The 26250-nt window shown below is 43.0% G+C and overlaps 1 protein-coding gene and 1 long non-coding RNA gene across 6 annotated transcripts in view; one reads left to right on the top strand and one right to left on the bottom strand.

Moving 5' to 3' along the window:
• Positions 1-26250, top strand: part of LOC124199985 — a 225479-nt gene that overhangs the window by 177050 nt on the left and 22179 nt on the right. For 3 of the 4 annotated variants that reach the window (XR_006877114.1, XR_006877115.1, XR_006877116.1), the window contains 4 exons: positions 5826-5882; positions 17853-17946; positions 18004-18152; positions 18327-18391. This is a non-coding gene — a long non-coding RNA (uncharacterized LOC124199985). Of the gene's footprint in view, positions 1-5825; positions 5883-17635; positions 17719-17852; positions 17947-18003; positions 18153-18326; positions 18392-26250 lie in introns of those variants that run through there. The other variant, XR_006877117.1, reaches the window with a different exon arrangement.
• Positions 49-25455, bottom strand: LOC124199977 (homeotic protein ultrabithorax-like). 2 transcript variants are annotated; one of them, XM_046596061.1, is made up of 3 exons: positions 24696-25455; positions 13768-15617; positions 49-374 (listed from the first exon to the last, which is right to left on the bottom strand). In XM_046596061.1, the coding sequence occupies exons 2-3, from the start codon at positions 14606-14608 to the stop codon at positions 73-75; spliced, it is 1143 nt and encodes a 380-aa protein (XP_046452017.1). In that variant the 5' UTR covers positions 14609-15617; positions 24696-25455; the 3' UTR covers positions 49-72. The 2 variants fall into 2 exon arrangements, with proteins under 2 accessions (XP_046452017.1, XP_046452016.1); XM_046596060.1 differs by lacking the exon at positions 24696-25455 and adding an exon at positions 19842-20116.

Below are 26250 nucleotides of genomic sequence, written 5' to 3'. Positions count from 1 at the left end.
GTTTGTGTTAATTTTCTATTTTTTTGTTGTTTGTTTGTTTTTTTCTTCTTCTTTCTAAAAATTCCAATTTTGTCAATCTCCTCCATTGGGCGTCGTGGATGCGTTGGACGAATTGGAGCTGATGCCGCCGCCTTTGGTGTGCGTCGCTTTGTCTTGCTCGTTGAGCTCCTTGATGGCCTGGATCTCCTTTTTGAGCTTCATGCGTCGGTTTTGAAACCAAATTTTGATCTGGCGCTCTGTCAGGCACAGGGCGTGGGCCATTTCGATCCGCCGCCTCCTCGTCAGGTAGTGATTTGTGTGGAACTCTTTCTCCAGTTCCAGCGTCTGGTAGCGCGTGTACGTCTGACGGCCTCGACGCCGCAATCCGTTGGCACCTTGAAATTGGGCCAAACACAAAACAACACAGTCAGATGCATGTTCGTTTCACTTTTGATTCTATAAACACGGTCAAAGTTAATAACACACACAAGAGCTAAAAGAAAAGGACGCGGGGTAAGAACGATCTCAACCCCGGCGCAGTTTCCAAACAACTAGAGAATATGTAACAAGACCAACACGAAACTGGAACTCAAGTCGGATGCTACTGGGGGTGGAAAAAGGGAAGAAAAAAGAGATCCGATGTTGGAGATAAAGCAATTGTCAGGTAGCGCAATATATATAGAGAGATAGTGACTTGTCTCGTTTCCCCCATCTTGTTTCAATGTCTATTTTTATTCTTTTACGATGATCGTAAAAAAAATACTCTGTGACGCAAAAAGACCGCCAGAGGGTTGTCGTAAAAAAAAAAAGACTATGAAGGAGTCAGGTCAAAACTCTTTGGCCCGCTTTGATCGCTCTTTGCCTTCCCCCCTTCTGGATATAATACCCTTTGAACGGTGCTGGATAGTGGAGGATCGTTTTATTACCTCGCGTAAAGGTCTCTCCTTTCACACTGTCTTTTGTCTTCTCCTTTCCTTCCTCTGCCCTTTTTTTCTTATTTTCGACTCGGTCATTGTTACGCGTTTTCAACCTCTTTTTCGTCCCTCGTCTTGTGTGAGACTTTTTTTTTGAAATTGAAGGAAGAATAACACGAGAGAGGGAAGAAGAAGAGACTCGGATTGACACTTCCGCCTAGACTGTCTCTCTCTCTCTCGGGAAACGGGGCGCTATTACACCGAAAAACAGATGTTTGGAACAACAACAATCTTGTGTGTGATATCGTTTAGAATAAGTTACGTTTAACCTAGTCGATATGTGAAAAAAAAAACGGTTTGAAATGGCATTATAGAATTTGGTGGGCTGCTGGGTCGTTTGACAGGTCTTTTTGATTCATGACTTTTGATTCCTGTGTAAATAAGTTGAAGAGGGGGATATTTATTTCTCTGTTAAGGTCCAGTGCACCAATGGGCTGATTGGGAAACGGACTTCTCCGCCCTCGACGAATAAGGGAGGGGGTCACGCAAGTGAAAAAAAGGGCCACATTTTTGTAGGGTCGGAGTATTATTCCAGTGAAGAGAGGGGGGAGGATAAAGAGTCCCCCTTGTGCTTTTCAGCTGTCTCCGGTGTCGAACCTTTCAAAAACGTCCCTTTTCCTTTTCAACTTCTCTTTGTGTCGCTCGTGTTGGCGACCAATCACAGAGCTTTGCACATTTTCACCAAATTCCCGTCAAGTTTGCCATTTCTTCGTAGATTTCGCTACGCCGTTTCTTTTTTCCCCCCAGCTTGTGCGATTGGCAAGTCTCCAAGTCCAATCGGAGCGGACTAGGTAGGTCGGACTTGTGTGTGTGTTAAGGTCCGATGTCCAAGTCAATTAAAACTTGGCCCTCGGAAAAGTCGTAAAACTGCCAAAAGTGTTTTTTTTTATTATTATTTTATCTTCTTTTGGTCGCCGTCATCAACAGCGAAAAACCGGGCCACACTCACCAGAAAAGGGAAAAGAAATGAAAGAAAGAAAAACCCAAATTGAATTTCCTTCTCACCGAAATTAACCCAAAAAAGAAAAGAAAAAGAAAAGAAAGAAACTTCCTCTTTTCTCTCTCTTTTCGATGCAATTACTCTAACCAATGCGATTTTGTTTTTGTTTTATTATTTTCTGTTTCCCCCCTCTTCTCGGTTTCCTCTCTTTCTCGTTTCATTTTCATCCGCCGTTGACCACGCGATCGCCGACACCTAGCTAGGAAAACCTTTTATCAAGGATGGTTCGGAAACAATGAGGGCAGTGACTATCGAAAGATTTACGACTGGGCCTCCCTCCCAACTCCCCACCGAAAGAAAACCAGAGGAAATGAAAAAGTAAAATAACATGCGCACGCAATCGATAAGAATCGGAAACAATTCTCCTGTTTGTGATGTTACAGATAGAAACTCATCATCCTTGTCTGATTTCCATCGCTTCAACATGTACGTCATTTTCCCTGAGCACTCGATTGCGCCCGGTATTCATCCGATGATCTAATAGGAGACTACACATGACGCAATCAATCGCGATTTTAAAAGTGACGTTCAAAAGGTGTCGAGTCGCCAGAGATGCGTCCGATTCGTTGATTGGGTTTGAAATAACGGCTCGAGGTATTTCACCACAAAAGATGTGTGTGTTGATCTATTAATACGCCCACAAAGAGGCGTTGTGCCCCCTCCCAATCCTCTTTGCTTGTTGTTTGAAGGAACTCGAGTCGTCGATCGTCGACGACGTCAACTGCTACCGCCCGAAATTCACAGATATATTTACAGTTGCGTGACAAACAATGGCGCCCCCCGACCGATAGCGCACAAGACGGAGGAGAGTATGTGAGAGCACTGCGCTTGAAAACGTCTGGCCCATGCCAACACATTCAACCCTGCTGGTTTGTGTAGTAATAAAGTATAGACGCTCTAGAGAGAAGAAAAACGAAAAAGAAGAAGAAGGGGGGAAAAGAGGCAGCAGCAGCAGAGAAGTCAGACTCGCTCTGTCTGCAACTCTTCTCATCTATCGTCGAGAGAGGAGAGCGAAACTAAAGAAAAATCCTTCTTCTTTTTTTTTCCCCTCCATCTCGTGCGGAAGCCGGAGACGACAGACTTCTGTGATGTATATACATACACAGCCACCAAAAAATGGAGTCCAATACCAGTGAATTTGACTGCAACAAGCGTCCCCTCCTATTGGTTTATTCCTAGTTCTTATATATATTTTTTTCTGTTGGGTTCTTTCGTCTCGGTCGGCGGGAGACATGAAACAGATTGCGCAAATCATGTTATGCCACCCACCCAACCTCATTTCCCTTTTGACTTGGAACAGTTTTTCTATTTTTTTAAATTTTCTCCGACGTCTAAATATTGGGGATCTGCGTGCCGACCCGTCGTAGGTTTGGAAATGAAACGAGAACGGGAGCTTAAGTTTCTTTGGAACATGTGTCAACACACAAGAATTTGGATCGCAGTCGAGATGTTCCACATTGGGTTAAAAAAAAGAATTGTTCAAGAAAGGTGAATGGAGAATGTATTATTTCCATTGATCCATTAACACTCCATGGAATCGGACGTGCTTGATTCAATACTGCGGATATAGAGGGTGCTGTGCATCCCATTCATTGTGTGTTCCGGTTGCTTTTTAAAAGGCCAACTATTGTATCGAATGAGGAACGGAAAAAAAAGAATGCAACTCGGAACAGAGGTGTTAGACTATAGAGAAAAGGTATTTTATATTATGAACAGAAATCGAGGTAGCCGTGTGTAAATCACACACCAGCAGATCCCATAAATTCTGCCCAATCATGTGTTCACCATTTTTGTCCTCCCTCTTTTTCTTTTTGGGTGGGGGGGCTGTTCTTTTTTTTTGCTTTGCTATATTTGAGAAAATGTAAATGGATCACAGCCAAGGCGGGAAAAAAATGTTTTCAATTTTCAGTCGTTGGGTACACCACCACCACCACCTAGTCTTTCGGCCAAGAAAGAAAACGAGTGAGATACTCAAGAATCTACACACATTGATGCATAAAACAGCCAAGTCAGTTGGTAGCACAAGGAGAGAAAGAGAGAGACTCTGAGAGCTGAGAGTTTTTCAGCTGTCGAAAAGTTACCGGCTTGAAAAAGGATCGTAAATCCTTTGAGTTTGAGATATTTCAGTGGGAAGAAGAAGAAGAAAAAAAGGGGGGAAAGAAAAGGCCTGAGCAAGTTTTAGAAGGAGCTAGCTGCTAGCTCCTAGCGGGTTATACGTACCGTCAGTGAAGTAACACACACAAGTCTCGGGCTCTTTGGTTTCTAAGTTAAGGTTTCCTTTCTCTCTCTTTTTCTTTCATTCTTGTTGTTGTAGATTTTTTTTGTTTTTTCTTCTTCTTCTTCTTCCCCGCTCTCCCTCTCTTGCCCAGCATCTTGTGTAGGAACTTGGGTTTCTTTTTCTCCCCTTCTAACTCTCATCGACCTCCCCCGCACATTCGACGCCAAAATGAGCCGCTCCTGACGCTCTTGGCGACCAATGGCGCTTCAAGTTAAATTTGTAACAGTCGCCGACCGACCCGCAACCAATAGCGCAGCTGCCGTGCCCTACTCCCCCACACACGCACACACATGAGTGTACTCTATATGTGTGTTTTTCCTCTCTTTTTTATTTTTTGGGTGCAAATGGCGTCTTGGAATAAGAAAAAGAGAGAAAAGTTTTATTTGACTTTATTGTCTTCTATCATTTGCCAAAAAGGTGGTAAATATAAACCGGCGCTGACGCCGCTCGTAGCATCTGTTGTTGAACGATTTCAATGCAATTAACACCCACACACCGACAGACAAGAGCTCCAGGAGCGAGAGAGAACGACTGCTTTACTGTATACTTATATTATTATTTTCATTCCAAATTGATTCCGAAAAAAGACCGAGTGTCTCGTAAATATTCCCTTGGCGGTTGGTAGTTGGTACATGTATAAACCGCACGTCATTTGTATTTGTTGCGTCGCCTTTGCGGTTTTTGCGGCAGGGGATATTTTCCGCAGCGGGAAAAAAAAACCAAACACCGAAGCAGGAAAAAAAAATTCCAATTAATGTTTACGAAATAAAACTAAAGGAATTCCATTACCCGCCAAACTGAAAATAAGAAAAATGTAAAAAATGTCCTCAAACAAAAAGGAAAGGAATTTTCTAAAGTGAAATGGAAATATCTTGATATAAATAAACGGTTCCAAAAACCGTATTTTTTCTTTGGTGAGAGAGAGGGGGTAAAAGATCTTGTTGGCTTGATGTATATTTATATTTAAAAAAAAAGGTAGAAGAGAAGAAAGAAGGCCCCATATCTCTCGCTGCTGGACACCGAGGAGACGACAGCCGTATCTTGACTTAGTTATACACACTTTCACACCGATGCCGACGATAATCCAAATCCCTTCTACTAAACTACCCCTTGTTGATTCCGATGAAATGAACACAAGTCGATTGATCCTTTTCTCTCTGTCTCTAAACGCCGGCTGAACAAATCGAACCCAATCTCTCCGTAAATTACAAACACAGCACGAGGCCTATAAAAACATTTAACCTCTTGCAGTCGTAGGCTATTACTAGGTATTATTACATTATTACTGGTAGTTGTAGTAGTAGTCGTATTAGTTTTAAGAGGAGTGTGTTTTTATTAGCTCCCAATAAAACAACAAGCGCTGGTCGTAAACGGGTACTCTGGGCAGGCTACGAGTTGTTACGGCACGGAAAATCCTTCGCCCCGGCGCCTTTAACGACTTAGAACACTCAAACAAAACAGTTATGTTTTCTCACGTTCCAATAAAAAAAAAAAAAAATGGCCTAATATGTTTGTTTTTAGTTTATGTTAATGGCTTGAAAAATCTATATCAATTTGTAAAACTAATGTTTTCTTTTTCTTATTGCTTTTCTAGGAGCTGCAGGGTAATTTGTATCTCCCGCCAACGGAAAACTGAGTTTGTTACTAAAAGGTAAGAGCAATTATTTGACACTTTCAGCTAAGACCCTTAATGAATCAATCGTCTAGAGGCGCTAGTCTAGTTTGATTTATATCGAGTAATTAATTAAGTCTGACGTGTTTTATGCGCCTCGAACTCGCTAGCCTCCGTTTTGATGATTTCCGCGCGCCGAGCGGCCGCAAAGTTTCGAATCGGGTCCCGAGCTCTTTGCAAGGGCGCTGCCCTTTCCTTCTGTTTCCCCACGCATAATGATGAATGTGCTCCCTCTGTGTGTATAATCACGATAATGAAGTGAAACAAATGGCCTACATCACATCAGGGGCCGTGTGCCCTGAAGAGAAGAGGAGAGAGAGAGAGATGATCTGCGGGATTCAATTCAGTGAGACGGCCCCGCCACACACACACACACACACACACACTAGCGGCCAGAGCATTTACACACTGAACTACTTGCACACTGCTGCTGCTTACTTCTCTGGTCGATGGAGAGATTTACGCCCAGCCGTGATGCGCCGTATATATAACACGGACAGTTGGTTTCACTCTTTTAAAGAAGAGCCCAAAAGCCATAAAAGTCACACACAACTTTCCTTTTTCTTCTTTGCTCTGCGGGTTACAATACGAGCGGGTTAGGCTTATATTGGACCGTTTAACCCAGCGGGGCCATGCTGCTGAAGAGGTCTAATAAAACGTTTTCTTTTGACTGCCCTGACTCGTTGTCATCGTCTTCTTCCCTGAAAGGGGAGAGAGTTAGATAGAGACAGCGAAAAAAGGGAGAGTGTTTCATCTGTTTCCTCCACCCCCATATGAAATGCTTCATCTGAAAAAGGCTGACCAGTTTCTCTCTACCCCCGGAAGGATGTGCTGTAATAAAAGCCTTTAATAGAGGGTCATATAATGTTCTGTTTTTTCGGAGGGACAGTCAAATTGTTTCAAGGCAAAAGATTGAGTTCCAATGCTCGGAAATTTTTCAAATTTTGGTTTTGGGGCGAAGAAGTTCAAACGTTATTGATATGGGGAATGCGTAATGGGTTAGATTGGATCTCTGTGCCCGTGATTTCGTACTCTCGATCGGTTTCAAGCACACCCCAGGGCCCAGAGGGTTAGGCAATTGGTGCGGCAACGCTTTGAGCTTTATCCTCCCACCCAGAGTCCCCACGAATAACTTGACGCTGTGCATTAGATATACCGAGAGGAAGAAGAGGAGTGAAGGATTTTTTATTTTTTTTTTCCCTTTCCGAGACCTTTCCAGTTTAATTATACCTTAAGAGTAGGCAAACAAACCCTCTGGCTCCCGTCAGTGATTAAAATTCTACGCGTATTTATAGATCCCCCTTTATTTTATTTTATTTTATTTCTTTTTTTCACGGGTTCGATGGAACACCACTCGGACAAAGTTTCCGTTCCTTCTTCCTATTCTTCTTCATTGCGTGATGAAGTTAATTGAAAATAAAAAAAAGTGGAGGAAAAAAGAAATAAAATAAGGCAACTGTGGAAATGCTTCGTGTTGTGGGGGCCAACGAGGCCACCTCAAAACAAAAAGGAGATTGTAATTCATTGCCAACCAACCAGAGAGGGTGCTAATGCTTCATATATATATGGTGTAACCCATAAGTAACATAACTTATACAACTCGTCCATTTCCGCTGTCTTCCCTCAACACAGAAACAAAAAAATGGCCTGTACGTCTGTCTGGTTTCTCTGTTAAATTTAGTTTTATTTATTTAATATTTGTGTCTGAACTGTTACATACAGACTGACTCGAATGTTCCCTATATCCATCCGGATGGGGGTAGTATATAGCGCGGCATTTTGAAGATGAAGAGTGTCGGGTTTACTTTGAGAAAACGGGGGTTTTTCAGTTCAAGCCCTCCATCACTAAAGATTTTTCCCCCCTTTTTACCCACCCAATCATCGAGTGTGAAACTCTTCTGGGTACCTCCCTCTTTTTTTATTTTTTTTTAGCTGTTGCCGGGGTTGTACTGGGGAAGAATTTTGTGTCATGGGAATGGCCATATGTTAAAATCATTTTTCGAAAATAGAAAAATTTCTGTTCGTTTTGCATCAATTTGAAAAGTTTAACGCTTTGAGATTGGCCTCCCCCCTTAAATGTAGCGGGAGTAGTACCGCGATGAGTCACATCGAATGTATTACCCCCGCACACCCTCCACTTTAAACGGAAATACCGTCTGTCCCGCGACGAAAATGATAGAGAAAAGAAGCTTTCAATCTGTGAGTGTATATGTATACGTACATGTGTGTGTGTGTGTATCAAGCGAAAATCACATAAATCGTTCAACGACCATCCACCCCCCAAGGGGGGCTAGGGCTTTCATAGGAAGAACGGCCATAGAGAGAGAAGTCTCTCTTTCCTTTGTTGTTCGCATTACGCCTGTGTGAACGATCCGTTACTCTTTGCAACGTGCGCTCGCTCGATGGCGTCTGCTCGTGTGTTTTTCCGTTTTGATATAAGCGACATAAATCTCACACACAAATACGCACACATGATCTCCGCATTATGTGCATTCGTTGTAATATTCCTCCCTCTCTTTGCAACCCCTGCTCGCCCTAGCGGCGCAAACCTCCCGGTGCGGGGCACACGCTCCTCCGGCAGGCTCTTTTAGCATTCGAGACTATTGTTACAATTTTTCGGAAATTTTTTTCCTTTATTGATTGGAAATGGATTTATGATGATTTCTTTTTTTATTCCCTCCGTATGTGTTTTTGGGTGATTCTAAATATTGGATAACCTCCGTGACATTTCCGCTCGGTTAATTTCAATTCGGCTATCGAGTGGGGACGGAGGAGGGCTGAAGAGTTTGTGTTAGCCATTTGATGATCCTCCCTCCTACACCTACAGCCCATAAAACAAAATGGTGAAACATTCAAGTGGATCTTGAATTACACTACAAACTACAAACGGCGCGTCCTTGGGGTTTAAACTAGTCAACCACCGGTCGATGATGAATTGCCGTTGAATGAAGAAGAATTTTGTTTTTCTTTTCTTTTTTTTTTTAGAAAAAGGGAGAAAGAGGAGAAGAAATAAAAAAAGAAAAACAAGTTGCGTGATTTATTGGCTCTCTCTCCCTCCGGGAATATTCAAAGAAAATAAAAAATAAAATCATGATTGTTTTATTTTTCGTTTCCATCTTCTTCCAACAACAGTCTGTCCTCTCTCACGCGGTTACCCGCTTTCTATTACCCATTTTTCTCCGCGACTCCTTTTTTTCTTTGTGGAGCGTGTGATGGTGATCACTCGGGAGTTGTTGTCTCTTTCGTGTGCTGGTCCGAGAATTCTTATAATTCTTGTATAAGAAAAGCCCCCCAAAAAACATCAAGTGGAATAAGCTTTCTGTTTTTTTTCTTTTTCTTTCCCTTCGTCTTATGTGTGGCCGCCTCGAGGTCGAACTCGACAAAACGTATCAGCGATGTAATTGTAGGTTGTATCTGGTTTTGTTTTTTTGTATCGAGGTGATTTATATTAGAAAATGAAACGTGCGGTCGGCCCCGTTTTTTTTTCCCTCCCCGCCAGTAATTTTAATTTTTTACCTTGTTTTCTTTTCTCTCTGAATTTTGCGTTTTCCTTGTTACCGAATTAAAATTTTTCGACGTTCTGTTTTTTGTTTTTGAAAAACAAAAGTGTCGATTAATGAATTCATCAATCATTTGATACCGCGCTTTGATCTCGATTGACTTTAGTTGTTGCGATCTAGAGTAAATAGAAGCGATTTATGCTCTATCGTGCGTTCTGGTGTGTAGATAAATTTGACTCTTAATGAGATTCACGTCTGCTCTTGTCCTCGTGCTAATGAAACGCTGCGTTCATTAGGGGCCCTAATCCACCCGTTCGAATTATTGAGACAAGTTGATTCACAATCCAGCCCCATTACTTTTATTGACCGCTCAAAAGAAAAGAAAGAAAAAGAAAAAAAGGAATCGCAATGAATATAAATAACTGGTGAGGGGGGATCCGGCAGAGTAAACAGTAAACACACACCAATAAAAAGATCGTGTTGTTGTTGTTGTTGTTTGGTATTACGCCATCTAACGGCAGCCACACATACTAAGGATTTTTCCGCTACTATCGTTGAGGGAATCTCTTTTTTATATTTTTCTAAAAGAAAAAGAAAAAAGAGTTGAAAGGAAAAAGGGGGAATAAAAAAGAATAAAAGTAAAACCCCAAATTTGTTGGTGCTGCTGCTTGTTGTTGTTTATCTGATGGCTCCCACTACGAAAGCAAAGCTCGGCTCTTTCGCCACCAACGACCACCCGCAGCTCCTTACTTTAATTACTAATCAATTCACGTAAAAACTCATTTAAAAACTTTATTTTTTTTTCCTATTTCTTTTTTTCTCTCGCTCTCGTTCATTTTCCTCTCGCTCGGGGTATCCCGTTTCATTCATTTCTTTTTTCTCTTTTTTTTTTAATTCGTTGGTTGTTGTTGTCAACTTTCGACTTTAGTCAGCAACCAGACAGATTTCCAACTAGTCTGTCGCGTTAGGTTCTTTGAAACACGCCGCTCGGGTGTTGAATTCGGTAGCAAGTCTTGTTAATGCTACTTACTTTTTTAACTACTCCACCACCACGGGGACCACGGGTGTAGTGTGGAGCAAGTAAAAGACCCCCGTACCCGATTTCGATCGGCTACGGATCGCATGGCGTCGGATCGCTTGCCTTTTTCAACAATAGCATATATAGAAGCTCTTTTTTCCTTAGGAGCGAAATACGACGATGTAATCGATGATGAACCGAATACTGTTTGCCTTTCTCAAAAGGCAAAGGGAAAAAAGGAACTAAAATCAGGTCGAATTCTCTGCTGTTGCTGCTGCCTGGGCGCCGAGCCGGAGCCACACCAAAAGTTTCTTTCTGTGTTGGGAGGTCTTTCAACTCGGAATCGTCTTTGAGAAGAAAACTAGAAAGAGGTCGGAGAGCTTGGATAACTTTGTCTTGTGTGCATGTTAACCATGCAATGTTCACTCTTGGTCAAAAATTTTTTCTTTTTTTAAGTGAACACACTAGCGCAAAAGAGTTTTTCTTGTGTGTCCGGTCTCGGAGCTCTCTGAATGCTGCACAGCAGACGTGTGGCTCTAGATGTGTATATGGGACCCCTGGTTCATGAAAGAGAGAAGATTTATCGTTTTTCCGAGCTCCAATTCCCTCCGTCGACCCATCCGGCGGCCCATGGAAGTTACAACCCAAAATAGAGGGGGCCCTTTTTCTATCTTTCTGGTTAGGAAATAGGGGTTGAAAACGAACCCTTCGAATTTAGTTTTTTTTTTCTATAATGGAAAATTTTAGAAATATTTCGATTTTTGTCGGAGAAATTCGATTTTCAAATGCAATTTCAAAATTTGAAGCAATTATTGCCCTTCCTTCAATTATTGAACTGTTCAATTTCGTATCTGATACAAGTGAAAGGTTATTTAGTGTTTTTGAAATTTCAAAAAATGGCCTCTCGATTTGAATGAGTTAAATTTAAGTATTGGTTACTTAACGTGTAGCATTGCACATTTGTGTTCGATGTCGGCATGAATAATGACACTAATGTTAAATCTACACATGGGGTAACCAACTGGTTAAACGATTGACTAAACACCGCTGGAACTGGCCAAGATTGAAATCAATCCCGACACCGCTGCTGCGTTCGTGAAATATTACCATACTACTACACCCAATTTGATTTATGTCCACCTGGTCGTTTTCATCGTCAGTCTTTGCATGATCGCTAGCAAACAACAACAGCAGGTGGTAGTGGTGCTGGTGTTGGTTTTTATCTTTCCCGAAAAATGTACACACGTAGTTGGATAATTCCTAACGCGTGGACCGGCACTCAACGTGCGGCTTAAGCCAACTCGACCTCGTTGTCATCACACGCGGACAACACGAGCCCATTTTATTTTTTTAGAAAAAAAAAAAAAACATAAATGATTGATGAGTATGTTTTTTTAAGTGTCTTGGACAACCAAATGAACTGGTCACAACTCTGTCTGACCTTTTCTCTTAAAAAGAAGATGTCACTGTGGCTTTTTTTTTCGCTGACTGGACACGATAAATTATTACATGAAAACCCCAGTGTTTTCGTCCCAGATACCCACGGGGTCCGCCATTCCTGACCAACAGTCCCGACCCCCCGCATGTCTCACCTGAGGAAAAGAGGAAAAAAAAGACCTTTTTCATTTTTTTCTTTTTTTTTCTGGGGTTCCCGCCTACTATTTTAAACATTTTTAGTTTTTTGGGTCGCCCTTCAACAAATCTCGTAGCTGCCGTTATACACGATGTTACATATAATAGCCTTCCACCTTGTGCTTTTAACTTAAGATGTCATTCTCTGATGACCTGAACCATTTAACGGCCCGTGTCGATCCCCGGGGAGTCTTAGGGGTATTTAGAAATTCCAACAATTTACACATTTTTAATTGATCTACCTGGAAATGAACGGCAAAACGCTATTTGTGTTTGCTTTCGAAATAGGTATCTAGAGGCAAATTTTTTCTTCTTTCACCCATCTTCAACTATTGATAAATCGTATACTAGCTTGTTTCGTTAATCCCGCAAGACCTGTTGCGCACGCAACGCCTCGGGACTCCTGGACGCTCGAGCGAAATGGCCATCTCTCTTTCCTTCTCTTTTTCAGCTTTTATCGCTGTACCCAGTGGTAACAGCAGCAGCAGCAGCAACAGGATGAATTTATTTCCTCGAGGAGAAGAAGAATAAAAGGAAGGAAAAAAAAGGCATATTGGGTAATCTCTGCGGCCTTATCGACTGTAACATACAATCTAGCTGGCAACCTGAAGACGAAAGAGAATGAGAGGGAAGATAAAAAGGAAAAAAAGGGGAGAACGCCGATAGATAGTGAACGAGAGAGAGAGAGAGAGAAAGAAAGAGCTATTTGCATACTAAGCAGACAAGGCCCTTTCTCTCTTTTTCTTTAGTCGTCTTGGATTACAGCCGGACAAAATGTGTGTTTTACAAATTTCTCGTGAAACAGAGTGGACAAAAAAAAAATCGCCATCGGTCCGTTACCCAGACAATGATAACACGAATTCACAATCTCGTTTCGCTTAATTATAATCAAGTTTTTTTTTTTCAGAGGGTTTAGGGAGAATAATTTTTATTTATTTTATGATTCTCTTGTTGGATAGAATTGAATATCCCCCCTTCATCGGTTCTTTTTTTATTAGTATTATTATTTGTTTTGCTGTGACGCCTTTTTCCCTCTCTGGATTGGATTGGCGTGGCGACCCCCCCACCAACCAAACAAACATAAACGAGGAAGACTAGTTAAAAAAACAGGACATTTTATGTGATTTGGGTGCTGCAGACTGCGCAACTGCCACTGGACGGGCAACAAAGGAAAGTTACGAGCCCATTGCAAAGGTCCGACGGTTTCGAATTTTTATGGAGGTCATCAAAAGTGAAAGAAAGAAAAAAAAAGGGGGTCTGCGTGTTGTTGAGCGACACGGCCGAGGACGAGTCGTTCGGATCATGCAGCTTAGACGTGTGTGTGTGTATGTGTGTGTGTGCCGTGCCCGTCTCTTTCCGCTAGTTGTACCGGCCGAAAAAGAAAAAAGAGTTATGACGCGCTCCGCCCCCTACTTCCAGCAGCCCCCCCTGCACCACCATCACGTAAGAGTACATCATCATCATCATCACAGGAGCGGTCAGAAGCGTTCAACAGGGCCGTCGAAAACACACAAAATCGTGATCCGACACAGTTTTGCGACTTTGTTGCTGTCGATCTCATGACACTCGTGAAAACGGATCGTAAATTATGTCCCACGCGTTCGTCTTTTATTTTATTTTTCAAAAAAAGAGGAAAAAGAGACGCGCCCGGTAATTTACGATGTTTGAAAAAGAAAAAGGAAAAAATGAAATGAGCGGGAGGGCGCGGACTTACCGGCGATGGCCATCCACGGGTAGAATGTATGGGCAGACGATTGACTCTGTGGCGATTGCTGCTGGCTAATGGCGTGGCTGGCGTGCTGACCGCTCGTGTTGTGGTTGCTGTGCTGTTGAACCGAGTTGTGTTGGTGTTGTTGCGAGTGTTGCGTGTTGTGCTGGGACACGACGCCGACGCCGCCGCCGCCTCCGTGCTGCGGCACCGGCGCCTGAACGGCTGTGGTGGCGTTGAGGGAGCACGGGCTCCACGGGTTGTTGTTTGGACCGACCGAGTTGGCCGGGCGAGGGGTGACGGCGCTGATGGCCGCTTCCGGCCCGACTCCGACGCCGCCAGAGACGTTGGACACGACGCCCGGGTAACCGCCGCCGCCTCCGACGACTCCGCCACCGCCGCCGCCCACCACGCCTCGGTTGTTGATGTTGTTGTGTCCGTGACCGACGGAACCCACTCCGACACCCCGGTCGTTGACTCCACCTTGCTGGGCCGCTCTGGCCGCATCGGCCGCCGCAGCCGCCGCCGCCTGCGCCCACGAACTGATGGCCGAATTGTTGTCGGATTTGACGTTGATGCCCGCCGAACTGTAGCCGTTCTGGTCGGCTTTGCTGCAGTCCAATTTGTACTGTTGCTCGTAGAGTTTGCAGGAAGCGGCCGCTGCGGCCGCCGCCGCAGCCGCCGCTGTCGACTGGTCGTAGGAATCGACTTGCTGGCGGGTCACGCCGCCTGAGGGCGGCCCGTAAGGATTGACTCCGAGACCCAACGGGAATCGGTACGCCTGCTCGGCCCCCGTCTGTCCATGTCCACCGTAGAAGCCGGACTGTTCAAAGTACGAGTTCATCATTTTCGATCAACTTTTTCGCTTTACCAATTTTTTCTTTCGTCTTATCTTGTCCACCACCGAAAAAAATTCGTTCACTTTAATTCGCCACACCAAATCCAATTTCACAAATTAAAAAACGAAAAAAAAAAAAATAATTTGTAACACTCAAGGTCCGATTTTGACTCAACGAACGAATCGTTGACGACTGCACTGATGAGAAGAAGGGAATACACTGAGTGAGAGAGTGGCAGACTGTACTATTCAAACTGTGTGCCGTGATGGGACTCGGTCCCGCGCGCTCAAAGGGAAGAGAGAAGAGAGGAGAGGACACACTGGGCACACGCTTGCGTCGGAGTCTGCTGATAGCGATCAACTAAAGCCGTCTGCTGTACGCGGGACTCTCAAAAGGGTGCCGGGCAAAGACACGGAGGCCTCTATAATGGGGGTATGAGTAGTAGTAGTTGTTGTAGTAGTAGCGGCGGCGGTGGCGGCAGCAGCAGCAGCCGGAGTCGAAGAGGTGGGGTCTACTCTCTCGCCTTGGCGGGGGGTTGGCTGCGAGAGCCAATGAGCGATCGTCGTTTGGGTTGCTGCACGCATCCGCTTTTAATGGCTCTGCGGCCGCGGGTCGGGCCTGCGCTCTGTGGTGGCCACAACCATCATGACGGGCACGAGGGGCGATTGGGGTGGGATGAGGGGGGAGGAGCTTTGCCTGGATTCTTTTGGTGTTTGTCGACGGAAGGACACGCCCACTTCGCCCCTTGTTGGAAATGGAAGAGTCGCCAGCGCCACTCTACGACGATTCCAGCTACCGCGTAACGACTGCACACACACAATACACACAACAGGATACTTTCGAGTAAGATGTAACAGCTTTTTCGTTGATTGTGTATGTGTGTATGTTTGTTGCGTAGAAAACAGCGGGCCCGTTTACTTGGACGACGGGTCACGTCGAGAGTTTCTTTTTTTCTTCCGTCTTCCTCCAGTAATTTTCTAAATGACGAGTCTCTGCGATGGAGGAGCCGCTAGGTCTCTGCAAGTCATGATAAGAAAAATAATAAAGATATCAGTACACGTCGGACTGATGAATAATTTTTTTTTTGGAAAAAAGGGGGGGGGACATGTTGGAGCAATCAAATGTGAAATTAATTATCGTCGCTTGATGAGGTTACAAAAGGTTTGCCGTCGTCTTGTATTTCAATCTTAACGGGATACCCGGTATCGAATGACGCACTTGCTCGTTAGATGACACTAGTGACCTTTGAATGTTTTGATTATTTATTTATTTATTTTTTGAAGATTTTTAACGACGTCAATTCATAATCAATTGCGCCAGTAAGAATTCGTCGGTATTTTCCAGTTAAGAGTTTTCCAGCTAAAACGATAAGTGATAATAAAGACATAAATGGGGGGGGGGATCTCAGATCATCGTAAATTGAATGATGTAACGAGGGGTTTTTGAACGATAATTGGGTGAGATGATGATGACGACGACGCGGTGGTTGTTTTATTTTACGATCGATAAAAACAGATCGTAACGATTCAAGTCAATGGGCCCTTTACGTCTGTTTTGATTGCGGCATCATTTTTCGAGGCTCGTCTTCTTCTCTGTTTTTCCTCCTTTTGTTTGTGCCATGGCTGCGGTTTGACGATGACGGAGAGAGTGAAATAGCGCATACAAGTAGCAGTAGTGGTGGTAGTAATCGTAGTAGTAGTAGTAGTAACACTTTTTGATGGGCTATTTAGATCATTCCCTACAACCCCGCAACGACCTCTCGCTGAATAGCGCAACAACATTCAACTCCACTCTCTCTCTCTCTCTCTATGGTGCCGTAAAGGATAAGGAAGAAACCTTCTACGGCTATGGTTATGATGTCGTTCTCTTCAAGTTTTCTTGCCATGTTTTTGACTCTCTCAACTCAAAGGAGTCTGCCTGTTTTTTTTTTTTTATGTGAATGTGTTTGTGCGTGCGTGTGTGGATAGAACATCAACCAAGTTTAGGTTTTCCTTTTCTATTTTTTTCGGGGGTTTCTGCTCATATTCAAACAGAGCCGGCGGCCAAGAATATGAAAGAAAAAGAAGAAGAACTTTTGGTACTTCCCGACCGCAAGAATAGGCCAGAAAGGAACAGCAAAAACAGCGGGTGGACCCATTGCGCCGTGACTGATGGCTCGTCGACACGGTCCTCTGCCACACGACCAATCCAAGTCGGCTGGTCGGTGTTCCTAATACTCCGGACAATTTCATGCGACTTGATCTTTTTCTTCTTCTTCTTCTTCTTTCATTCATTCTTCTCTCTTATATTCGTTTTTGTTCTCTCTTTCTCTCTCGTAACGTTTCGATGATTCCATTTTTCCGATTCCGCGGTTTTGTTCGGTCGAGGTTCAGTTCCGAAACATTTCAAAGCTCTCTAGCATTATAGAGAATTCGTTTCCAAAATAAATAAATAACCATGCGATCGCATTTTGAAACGAAAAGTTACAAATAGGTTTGAGTCTTATTTTCTCTGTAATTCAGCCTCGGGTTTTTGGCTACGAGGCAGCAATTAGTTTAGTTTCAGGGTGCAGAACACCTAGGTGTTAGTCATGTAGGCCTATTTCGTGCGGACCCACACACTCATTTCATTGGGGGCTACTTATCTAGAGGACTCCGTTATGTAGCACTAAGTAGCATTTTTTTTTCGCAACCTAAAGAGTAGCGTACTCTACGTATTAGGTAGAGGATCTACTTTATAGTAGTACACTGCTACTATTGAACTACTTTGTGCTGAAAGTAGCATTTCAATTCTATACCATTAGTGAAATGCTACCAAAATCACAGTAGCGGTCGCTACGATCATAAGTCAGGTGTTACCAGAGTTGTTATAAAAATTCATCTAACAATTAAATTCTTTATTTCCATATCATGCGTCTCCCTACTATTATCAAAAAAGTTTAAAATTTTTTTCAAGCGTATAATATCGCAATTCGCAATTCAAATAAAAAATGTGGCAACGATTAAAATTGTGTTGTCAGCTGATATGACAGATGACGTTTTTCACTCTTACGATGAGCGTTTGTGGTTACATTCAATGAAACAGTTTTTACATGTTTTATTTGTGATTTTGCCTATCGTTATAATTCAGTCCATATCTTGTAAGCAACAGGTCTTAAAATTTGTTTAGCATGTTAAATTGATCTGGATCCTTTACTTGTAAAAGCTTGTTGAAATTGTATGCCCAAATTGGTCTTCAAACTTAATTGTCATATTCACTTTCTTTTTGTTTCAGAACATGGATGTCTTTTAATCATATATAATATCTTACAAATTCTCCAAGATTTAAGAAGAAGGATTTGACTTGGCTGTCTACAACACACTCCAAGGTATACAAATTGGTTAGACAATAGTTACTCAGTTATTCATTTGTGTTTATTTTATAGATCATTGATATATCTTAAGTCTTAGACGAACAGCTTCAGCTTACAAACTCTTGATTTCCATCTCTACTGCCAACATCAGTGATATCGTTTGTGCACAACATGCCTTAGTGTGAACTGAGTTCATTGTTACTGCTCAGTGCAATTATAATGTAGTTGTTTTATACCTTTTTAATTAATTTCATTTGTATTTAAATATGAGTTATTGTAGTTCATATTGTGTTAAGACCTACTTTTATCACTAATTCCTAGTATACGTTTATACGAAATTCCAGTAATCGTAAACTCAAAAATTTTAACTTTGGGTTCTGTTTCTTCTTTTCTAGGCCTATTGTCTCCCCTGCGCCTTGTGTAGTGACCTCGACTTCTGCGCCCAACCATCTACCGACGGGTAAGTCTCGAAATCCCCTTTCTTTCACTCGGAAAATGTTGGATGGTTTGAAAACGTAAATCTTTGAAACTCGCGACAAAGTTTCCTAAGTTGGAAATGTGTGCGATATTTTAAGATTAATGTCGACTTTTGTTTGATTGACGACTTGGAACGCTTATTGTTTAACATTTTACGCGTATTTTTCCATCTTTCCGGCACTTAAACAAGCTGTTTCATTCAAACTTGAATGATTTTGCGATCATTGCCAGGCCTATCATAGCTTTTTTTTATTTTCATCTCTTTGAAATGTTAGGCCTCTTAAGATGTTTGGTACATTCTCAGCTTCGCCTCTCGCTAAGAACTCTTTTTGTTAGTCACCATTTTCCAATGTTTCGAAATCAAATTAAATCGAATCGGAAACCATAAATTTTGTTCAACTCCCTCCCTCCCTAAAAACAAACAACAACAGAAACGTGTCTCTTAAAAGTTGCAAGACGAATAGCGCACACTTTTTGCCCAGCATTGGCCTGGTTGTGTGTGTGCGCGCACACAGACCAGGGGGAGATGGCGACGGGTCTTGACGTTGTATAACTCAAGGATACACAAAGGGTACTTAAAGGAAGGAATAGCGCAATAATCATTAAAAAGCCACAAAACGCGCATTTAATAGTTCATAAAAACCCTGCAGGTGTCGGGAAAGGTGGTGGGGACGGAAAGAAGAAACTCTTGAATGATGTACGACGTTTCGCCGAGAGTCGTACAAGAAGAAGAACATTGGCTCGGATTTATTTATCTCTGCTGTTTGAGGAAGAAATGCAGCTTGTTTTCTTTTCAACGTTAGTGCCTCTTTTTTTCCGTTTGATGCGACTCCTCGAATCAATCCCTTTTGAAGCCAAAAAACAATAAAATAAAAACAGGCAACAAGTTTGTGCGGCCATTTTTATTTTTACGAATGCGATTGTATTCAAGTCGAGTCTACCCTGTCTATAAATTGCCAGATAATCGACGTAGAAACGGCTCGTTTTGTCTGACAATTGTGGAGCTATTTATATGCGATGGCGGAATTCTTTTCTTGACTGGCTTTTAAAAAGAAAAAGTGACGGTTAGAAGTGGCCATCAAAAAGATGAGAGGAGAGAAACAAAAAACAAAAAACTGAATAAGAGATGGAGAGGCGCACGCTGTTTGATGGCCATCAAAAGCAGTGGCAGTAGCAGCAAGGTTCCCCATATTTTCGGGATTTTTATGGACCGTTTGGAAAAAATTAAGGGGGCGGCCGCCTTATGTAGACCCGTTAGGTTATATAGGCAATCAACTCGAATCTTTTTTTACACGACAATCTTACACGTTTAACGATGAGCCATCATATCTATAGTAATGACACGGATAACTGGGCAACAACTGTTTTCGTCAATGAACTACGCTAATTCAATTAAACAAAACAAAACTTGTATTGATTGTTTGGCTCCTTACCGCTCTGATTTTGCTGTCGCTGTTGTAATTTCGGTAATAATAAGATGTCGCGGAGTTGATTTGTTCTTCTTATTTTTTCTTTTTCTTTTTGTTTTCCTGCTGCGTCGGCTATTCGACCAGTCACACAAGTCAAGAATTGCGTCCTATTGGGGCCGCGGCGCCAGATGTAACTATAGGACGGACGGCCGTCTCTCCTGCTTGGCTCTGGACTATGGAGGGGGGCCACTACTAGGGACTGAAACTGCTCTTACCACCACCACCACTTGGGCTAGACCAGCACCGCTACTACTATACAAGAGTCGGAGGGAAAACAGTCAGGGCGGGGCGTGTAATAGCGTCCAAAATGGCCGCCGCAACGACTAGTATGTTGCACACACATACACGGCCACGCGCTCATCTAGCGCCCTTAATAATATCTTGCCCGTTTTCTGTTCCCCCTTCTTCTCTTCCTACTGGCCAAAGGCGAAGGGGAAAATACGAACGGCCGGCAATATCACACACACACAGTGCAATCCAATCTGAATGAGCACTTGCGGGCACCACCATATAGTCCACCACCACGCGCATTTCTCCTTTGTAATTACAACAACTAGCCGTCGGTATATACTGATGTTGTATACGCGTCCGTTGGTTGTTTGCCCGGCTCGGATGGGATGACTGGCGTGCAATCGCGTCGTTGAGAGACTATGAAAGCGGATCGCTTCATTACGCGCTTGCTACTTCATTTACGAAAAAAAGAAGAAAAAAGGGCGCACAAACAACACGGAAATTACAAACTAAAATTCTCCCGAGTGGGAGAAAATGATAACATAGGAGGCGATAATGTCTTCTTTTTCTTGTTGGCCAGCTTTGGCTCCTCGGGTCAGTTTGTCTTTGAGTTTATTTTTTATTTATTTATTTTTTCGGGGTTCCTTGTGTCTAAAGAAATTCGACGAATTTTGTTGTTTTCGTAATAAAGGAGGAGGGTGGTCATTTCGTGAGTACCCGCCTACCGGCGCTCGATTCCCCATCGATTCCGGGCTCGGCTCGTTCTTTTTTTTTATGATTGTGTTGATAATGATGATGATTATTATCATTGTTATTATTATTTGTCTCGTTGTGCGCGCGCGTTTTTTTTTTTTTTTTTAACTTCTTCTTCTTCTTCTTGCTCCGCCGACCGTTTTTCTTCTTATTCCTTTATATGGAGCCTTAATGACTCTATTAAAAAAATAAAAAAAGAGCTTCGGCAGTGGAGTATATATCCACCGGTGTGTGTACAAACAACTCAGGCGGCCAGTCGAGTAACAATGCCGCCACATATACACCTATATACCTATAAAAAAAAACGCACGCGGCCGTACCCAGTGTAAGAGGGGGGTAGGGTTATATCCATGAGTAACTTAACCGTGCAATGATTTTCAACCGTCATGGTCTCTCACTCAGTGTAAGCTGTGTAGTATAGATGCCTTTAATTTCTCTATGCGCCGGGTTCGGTTGATTTAGTTCTTGCGTCATCCATCCAATTTTTTTTTTTTTTCAAGAGAGAGAGAGAGTAAACTGATTGTGAATAAATCACTTTTTGGGGTTCATCCAATCAAAATCTCAAAAAAAGAAAGAAAAAGGGAGTTGTTTTTCCCCCCTTTGGGAACAGACAAGAAGAAGAAGCATCTGCTATGGAGAGAGAGAATACCAGCTAAGAAATTTCTTCTTCTCTCGTAGAAGAAGAAGAAGAAAAAATTATTCATTTTCTATTCAGTCGGGACTTGAGTGTGTCTGCATGTTTGTTAGCTGGCGTGGTGATTTATTGCGGTCGAGCACAGCGCGCGTTTTCTTTTCTAAATTCATAGAGGATGTGTGTGTGTGTGTATATATATAGGCCGTGCCAGCAGCAGAATCTCTTCTTGGCTCTCTTCTTCTTCTTCTTTTCGGGCCAACACGGCGAAAAAAGAAAAAGAAAAATGCTGGGCGGCAGCGGCGGCGGCGGCGGCTTCTCGGCGGCCATTACTGCTGCCGTTATCCCTCTTTTTATTGGCTGCGCTATTGCCGGCGATGGGCGGAGCTTTGACGTGCAGAGCCTCGACACTATAGCGAAAGGGACCCCCTATTTTGTTGGCTCTCCCATGTCAAGGGTGTTCTGGAAAGGGAGGATCGAAAATAGGCCTATAGGTATCCTACTTCTCTGATAGCAGTATAACTTTGTATATTAGACTATTATGCGCACTCTAGAATCTGAGCGAGCTTATAAATAAATGAATAGGCAGCAGACCTGTGTTTGTGTCCCAGACTCGAGGATGAAGGATTTTTTCCCTTTTTTGACAATCTCTTTCGTCCTTGAGTCCTTTGGCGCTCATGAGAGTACCTCACCGACTCTCGCTCAGGACACAATCAGACGCAACTTCTCGGTTCAATCGAAGGGAGGCCATAAAAAAAACAAAAGCCGATAGCTAGTAAAACAATTTGAAATTAGAGTTACAAGGTATCCCCTCTATCCAAGATAGTTTATATCGATGACCACCTTTTATTTTTTCGAAGGGGGTCACAACCTTAAAACGAATAACCTTTCCATATAGCGCCCGGCACTTTTGTTTTTTTCCTGTCCAAATCTTGTAAATTTTTGTCTCATGACTTTTCTTTTTTTTTTTTAAAACAAAATGATGTGAATCCTTGAATAAATATAGATTTTCCCAGTTTGAGCCTACGGTGATGTCTACAAAAGTATTTCACTTTGTGTTATGGCAGTCATCCAAAGTGCTACTACACTACTACTGTACGTCGTCGCCGTCGTCTTCTTGATTTGCTGCCAGCAGCATCCGATAGATCGCCCTAGCTCTTCTTCTTCTTTCTCTTCCGACTCCTTCCTCTGTTTCTTTCGACTTGGGAAATATTTATGGAGACAAGGAAACCATCCGTAGTTATATCTGCGGAACGGAACTCTCGTCTTCTGCCTTCTACTCGGCTCCCATAGCTATGGGACTCTTGTTTTTTTTTCTTTTCTATTTTCCGCGTGTCCCGGCAGCTTCACGCAGCCCTGATCACGGCCCCCGCAATTCATTATATTTTATGTATTTAGTATACGGCCTATTATTATTATGATTATGATTATTATGATTTCAGTTTGACGTTATGTATAACATTTTCCAGATAGCATATCCCCCCTCCCGACCTCACGCGCCGGATGTGAGGAACTATACAAGAAGAAGAAGAATAAACAGTGCAGTCATTGAGAGCTAGCGAGCTTCGGCGGAAATGGTAGAAATAGTAGGCCACTAGCAAGTATATATCCCAACTGTACACATGTGTAGTTATGGGCTGGCTAGGCAGTAGCTATAAGATTTCTGTATTAGATGTCGTAGAGTAGACAAACACCACCACGTCGAAGCCACCGAACTGAAGAAGAAGAAGTCGACGACGCCCAGATAATTATCATGATTATATTCGTACGCTCTGAGTATATGTAGTATATATACGTACGTATGTATATACTGGAAGCATTAACACGCATATTTCTCTGGCTGTATGTATACTACTCGAGTATATATGCACATCGCGATGTGGATATACATTTCAGTCAACATGTATTTATTTATTTGGTCATTTAAATGAGAAGGAAAAAGAAAACACGGACTGTTGGGGCCGTGTGTGGGAAATGGAACCGCCGCCGCCGCCGTTGTGTAATGTTGTTACGAAACGCGACTTGTGCGTAAAGACGGCAAGAAATTGGGCAGCCAGCAGCAGCAGCAGCAGCTCTGACTAAATTACATATTACTGATATTTCTTATGCGTATAGAGAAGTGTAGGTTTTAGTATAGCCGTCGACGTTGCTGGGCGCTCTCTTTTCACTCTACTGGAGTCATTTTTGTTTGGTTTGGTTTTTTTCTTCTTCTCTTGCGGCCGCCGCTCCACCCCGTCCGGTCCTATATAACATTCACGCGGCATACTTGGCTTGACTTTGCGCGCCGCTGTGTCTGTGTTTGTCTGTTTGTGTGTCGTCTCTTCTCTAATCTACACACGTAATTTGGGCGTCGTGAGTCGACACCAACCGAAAGTCACTGGGAGAGAAGTTGGAGAAGAAAGGAAAGACGGGCAAAAAAATAAAAAGGGATAAATACTTCGTTATGCCGACGCTGGCTTCCCAAAAAAAAAACTCGCACCAATAGTCACGAACGGAGGAAGAAGAAGAGAAAAAAACAAAAACAAAAAAAAAACATCGACCGCAGTTTGTTTTCTTCGTTATTCCCCGGGAAAAAATAAAATAAAAAGTAAAACAATCATCAATACGCGTGTGCTGGCTTGCTGCTATTACCAAGAATGATTTATCCAAGTCGGTTTTTAGTAGGCTACATGTATGCGCAGACTAGATAGTATATCCTATACGGTGACCTTTAGGCCTATTTCGGTGAGGGGGGCTCCTAATGATCTTTCGAAGCGTTTCAGCGGTTATTCTCGATACCAACAAATTGAATCAACAAATATATAGTATATCGTTAGTTGACTTTTCGAGAGAGAGAAAATGGTGAAGAATGATAGGCCTGTAATGTGTTTTGGGGTAAACAGTTGGGCACAATTCGTCACAAAGTGCTTTTTAAAAGTTTTTTATTAGCCATTTGAACCGCCGCCTTTAGCGTTAGGCCTACAACTCCTGGGAGGCTCCTTGAACATCGCCGCCGAGTCCCTTTTAACTTTTAAAAACCACCCAAAAAATGTTTTTGAAAAATTTGTAACTGTGTTGAAATCGACGATCCAACTGCTGTTTTGAGAGTCAATCTATTGGTCGGTGCCAATCGCTCGGAGTTTGGCGATAAGGTTATTCGCTAATGTATGACTAGCGCGGGAAATTATTTTTTAAAAGGAGGATAAAAAGAACTGTGAACTCACCCAGGACTTTTTGCGGCTCTTAGTTGCGTTTTCTTTTGCCGAATCTCTTGTGGAAATGAAGCGATAAAATAAGGAGAAAGAGAGAAGAAGACGGCGGCGGAGCAGGAGGAGGGAGTAGTCGCGGTTTGCGTAATCCGTTGGCGTCGGGCGTGGAAATGGCCGTCCTTCGGCGTCGTCATCGGCCCGGCACTTTCCGCTCAACCAACAGACAGGAAACTCGCAATTTTCGACTCCTCTTTCTCTCTTTCTTTCTCTCTCTCTCGACTACCTCAACAATTTTTTCTTTTCTGGAGGCCTCGAAACACAGACACACACTCACACAACACACGCACGAAAAAAGGTAACAAGGTCCGCACTTGTGGGAGCCAGACGGATGGATGGATGGATGCCGATAATGATTGCGACGAAATATTTTCGGATGTCCAACGTTGTTGTTTTTTGTTGGGTTTTTTCTAGTTGCACCTGAACGATCACCAACTCACTGACTGGGTTATATATTGAGACTAGCTATTAACTAACTACTGTGTCGTCAAGCGCTGCTGGACGGACAGCGCTCCACTGTCTGCGAGTCCATCAGATGGACGGAATGGGCAACGAAACTTTTTTTCGATCGGGTTTTGACTTTGATTTTTTTGAAGGACAATGTCTCTGTGATCGAGCTGCTCAAAACATTGTGATCGGTCAAGCCTCAGAGTCGGAACTGATGTGATTGTGAGAAGGACATGCCACGGCCGATCAAGGAGGAGTCGCTCAAGAATGTGGCGTGTCCTTTTTTCTATTTCTTCTTCCAGTTCTTCTTCTGGTGGGGAAAGTTATACAAAGATGCTGGAGATGTTATTGGGGTTATACTCCGAAGGAAATTGTTACAGCCGTTCTTTTTTTTATAACCCCCTCTTTCCAGCTAGAGAAGTTTTTACCCCCTCGTCTTCGGCTGTGTGAGTCTGTGACGGTTATATTGCGAAGAATTGGGGGGTCAGTCGGGTGTTGCGTCGGAAGAAAAACGGGTGATATCGGGGGGGACCTCTTGCATAGCCACACGGATAGGATAGATGTATATATACGTGTATAAAAGGGTCGAAGGACACACAGAGTCAAAGAAGGGATATGCATTTTTTACGACTCTTTGGCTTCTTTGCTCTTCTCCGCGTTTTATTGGGAAGAGGAGGATGCCCACCCCAAATAAAAATTGGCCAGGGCCTATATGGTGTGTGTGTGTATGCGCACTATGTGTGTGTGTGTATGTGCCGGTTGCGCCCAACCCATGGTTGTTTTTTCGGGGGGAGACCCAAGAGAAAAGAGATAAGGGTTACGTTTTAGAGCAGTTATCCGCCGCCAAGACTGTCCCTTTTCTTTCCTTCTTCTTCTTCTTCTTGCCTTCAATTTTTATGTTCCATCCTTCTCTTCTTTTTGGGGTTATATATATCCAGCGCAATACACAAGAAAGAAAAAAGGTTTCTTTCCCAATAACAGGAGAGATTGTATAACTCTTAAGGGAAGGCCCATAGGAATCCAATATATGAATATACCACCACCACTCTCTCTCTCGCTCTCTTGG

This window comes from Daphnia pulex, chromosome 8 (genome assembly GCF_021134715.1).
Source record: "Daphnia pulex isolate KAP4 chromosome 8, ASM2113471v1".
In the NCBI taxonomy this organism is placed as follows: domain Eukaryota; kingdom Metazoa; phylum Arthropoda; class Branchiopoda; order Diplostraca; family Daphniidae; genus Daphnia; species Daphnia pulex.
This window is presented reverse-complemented; position numbering and strand designations above follow the sequence as displayed.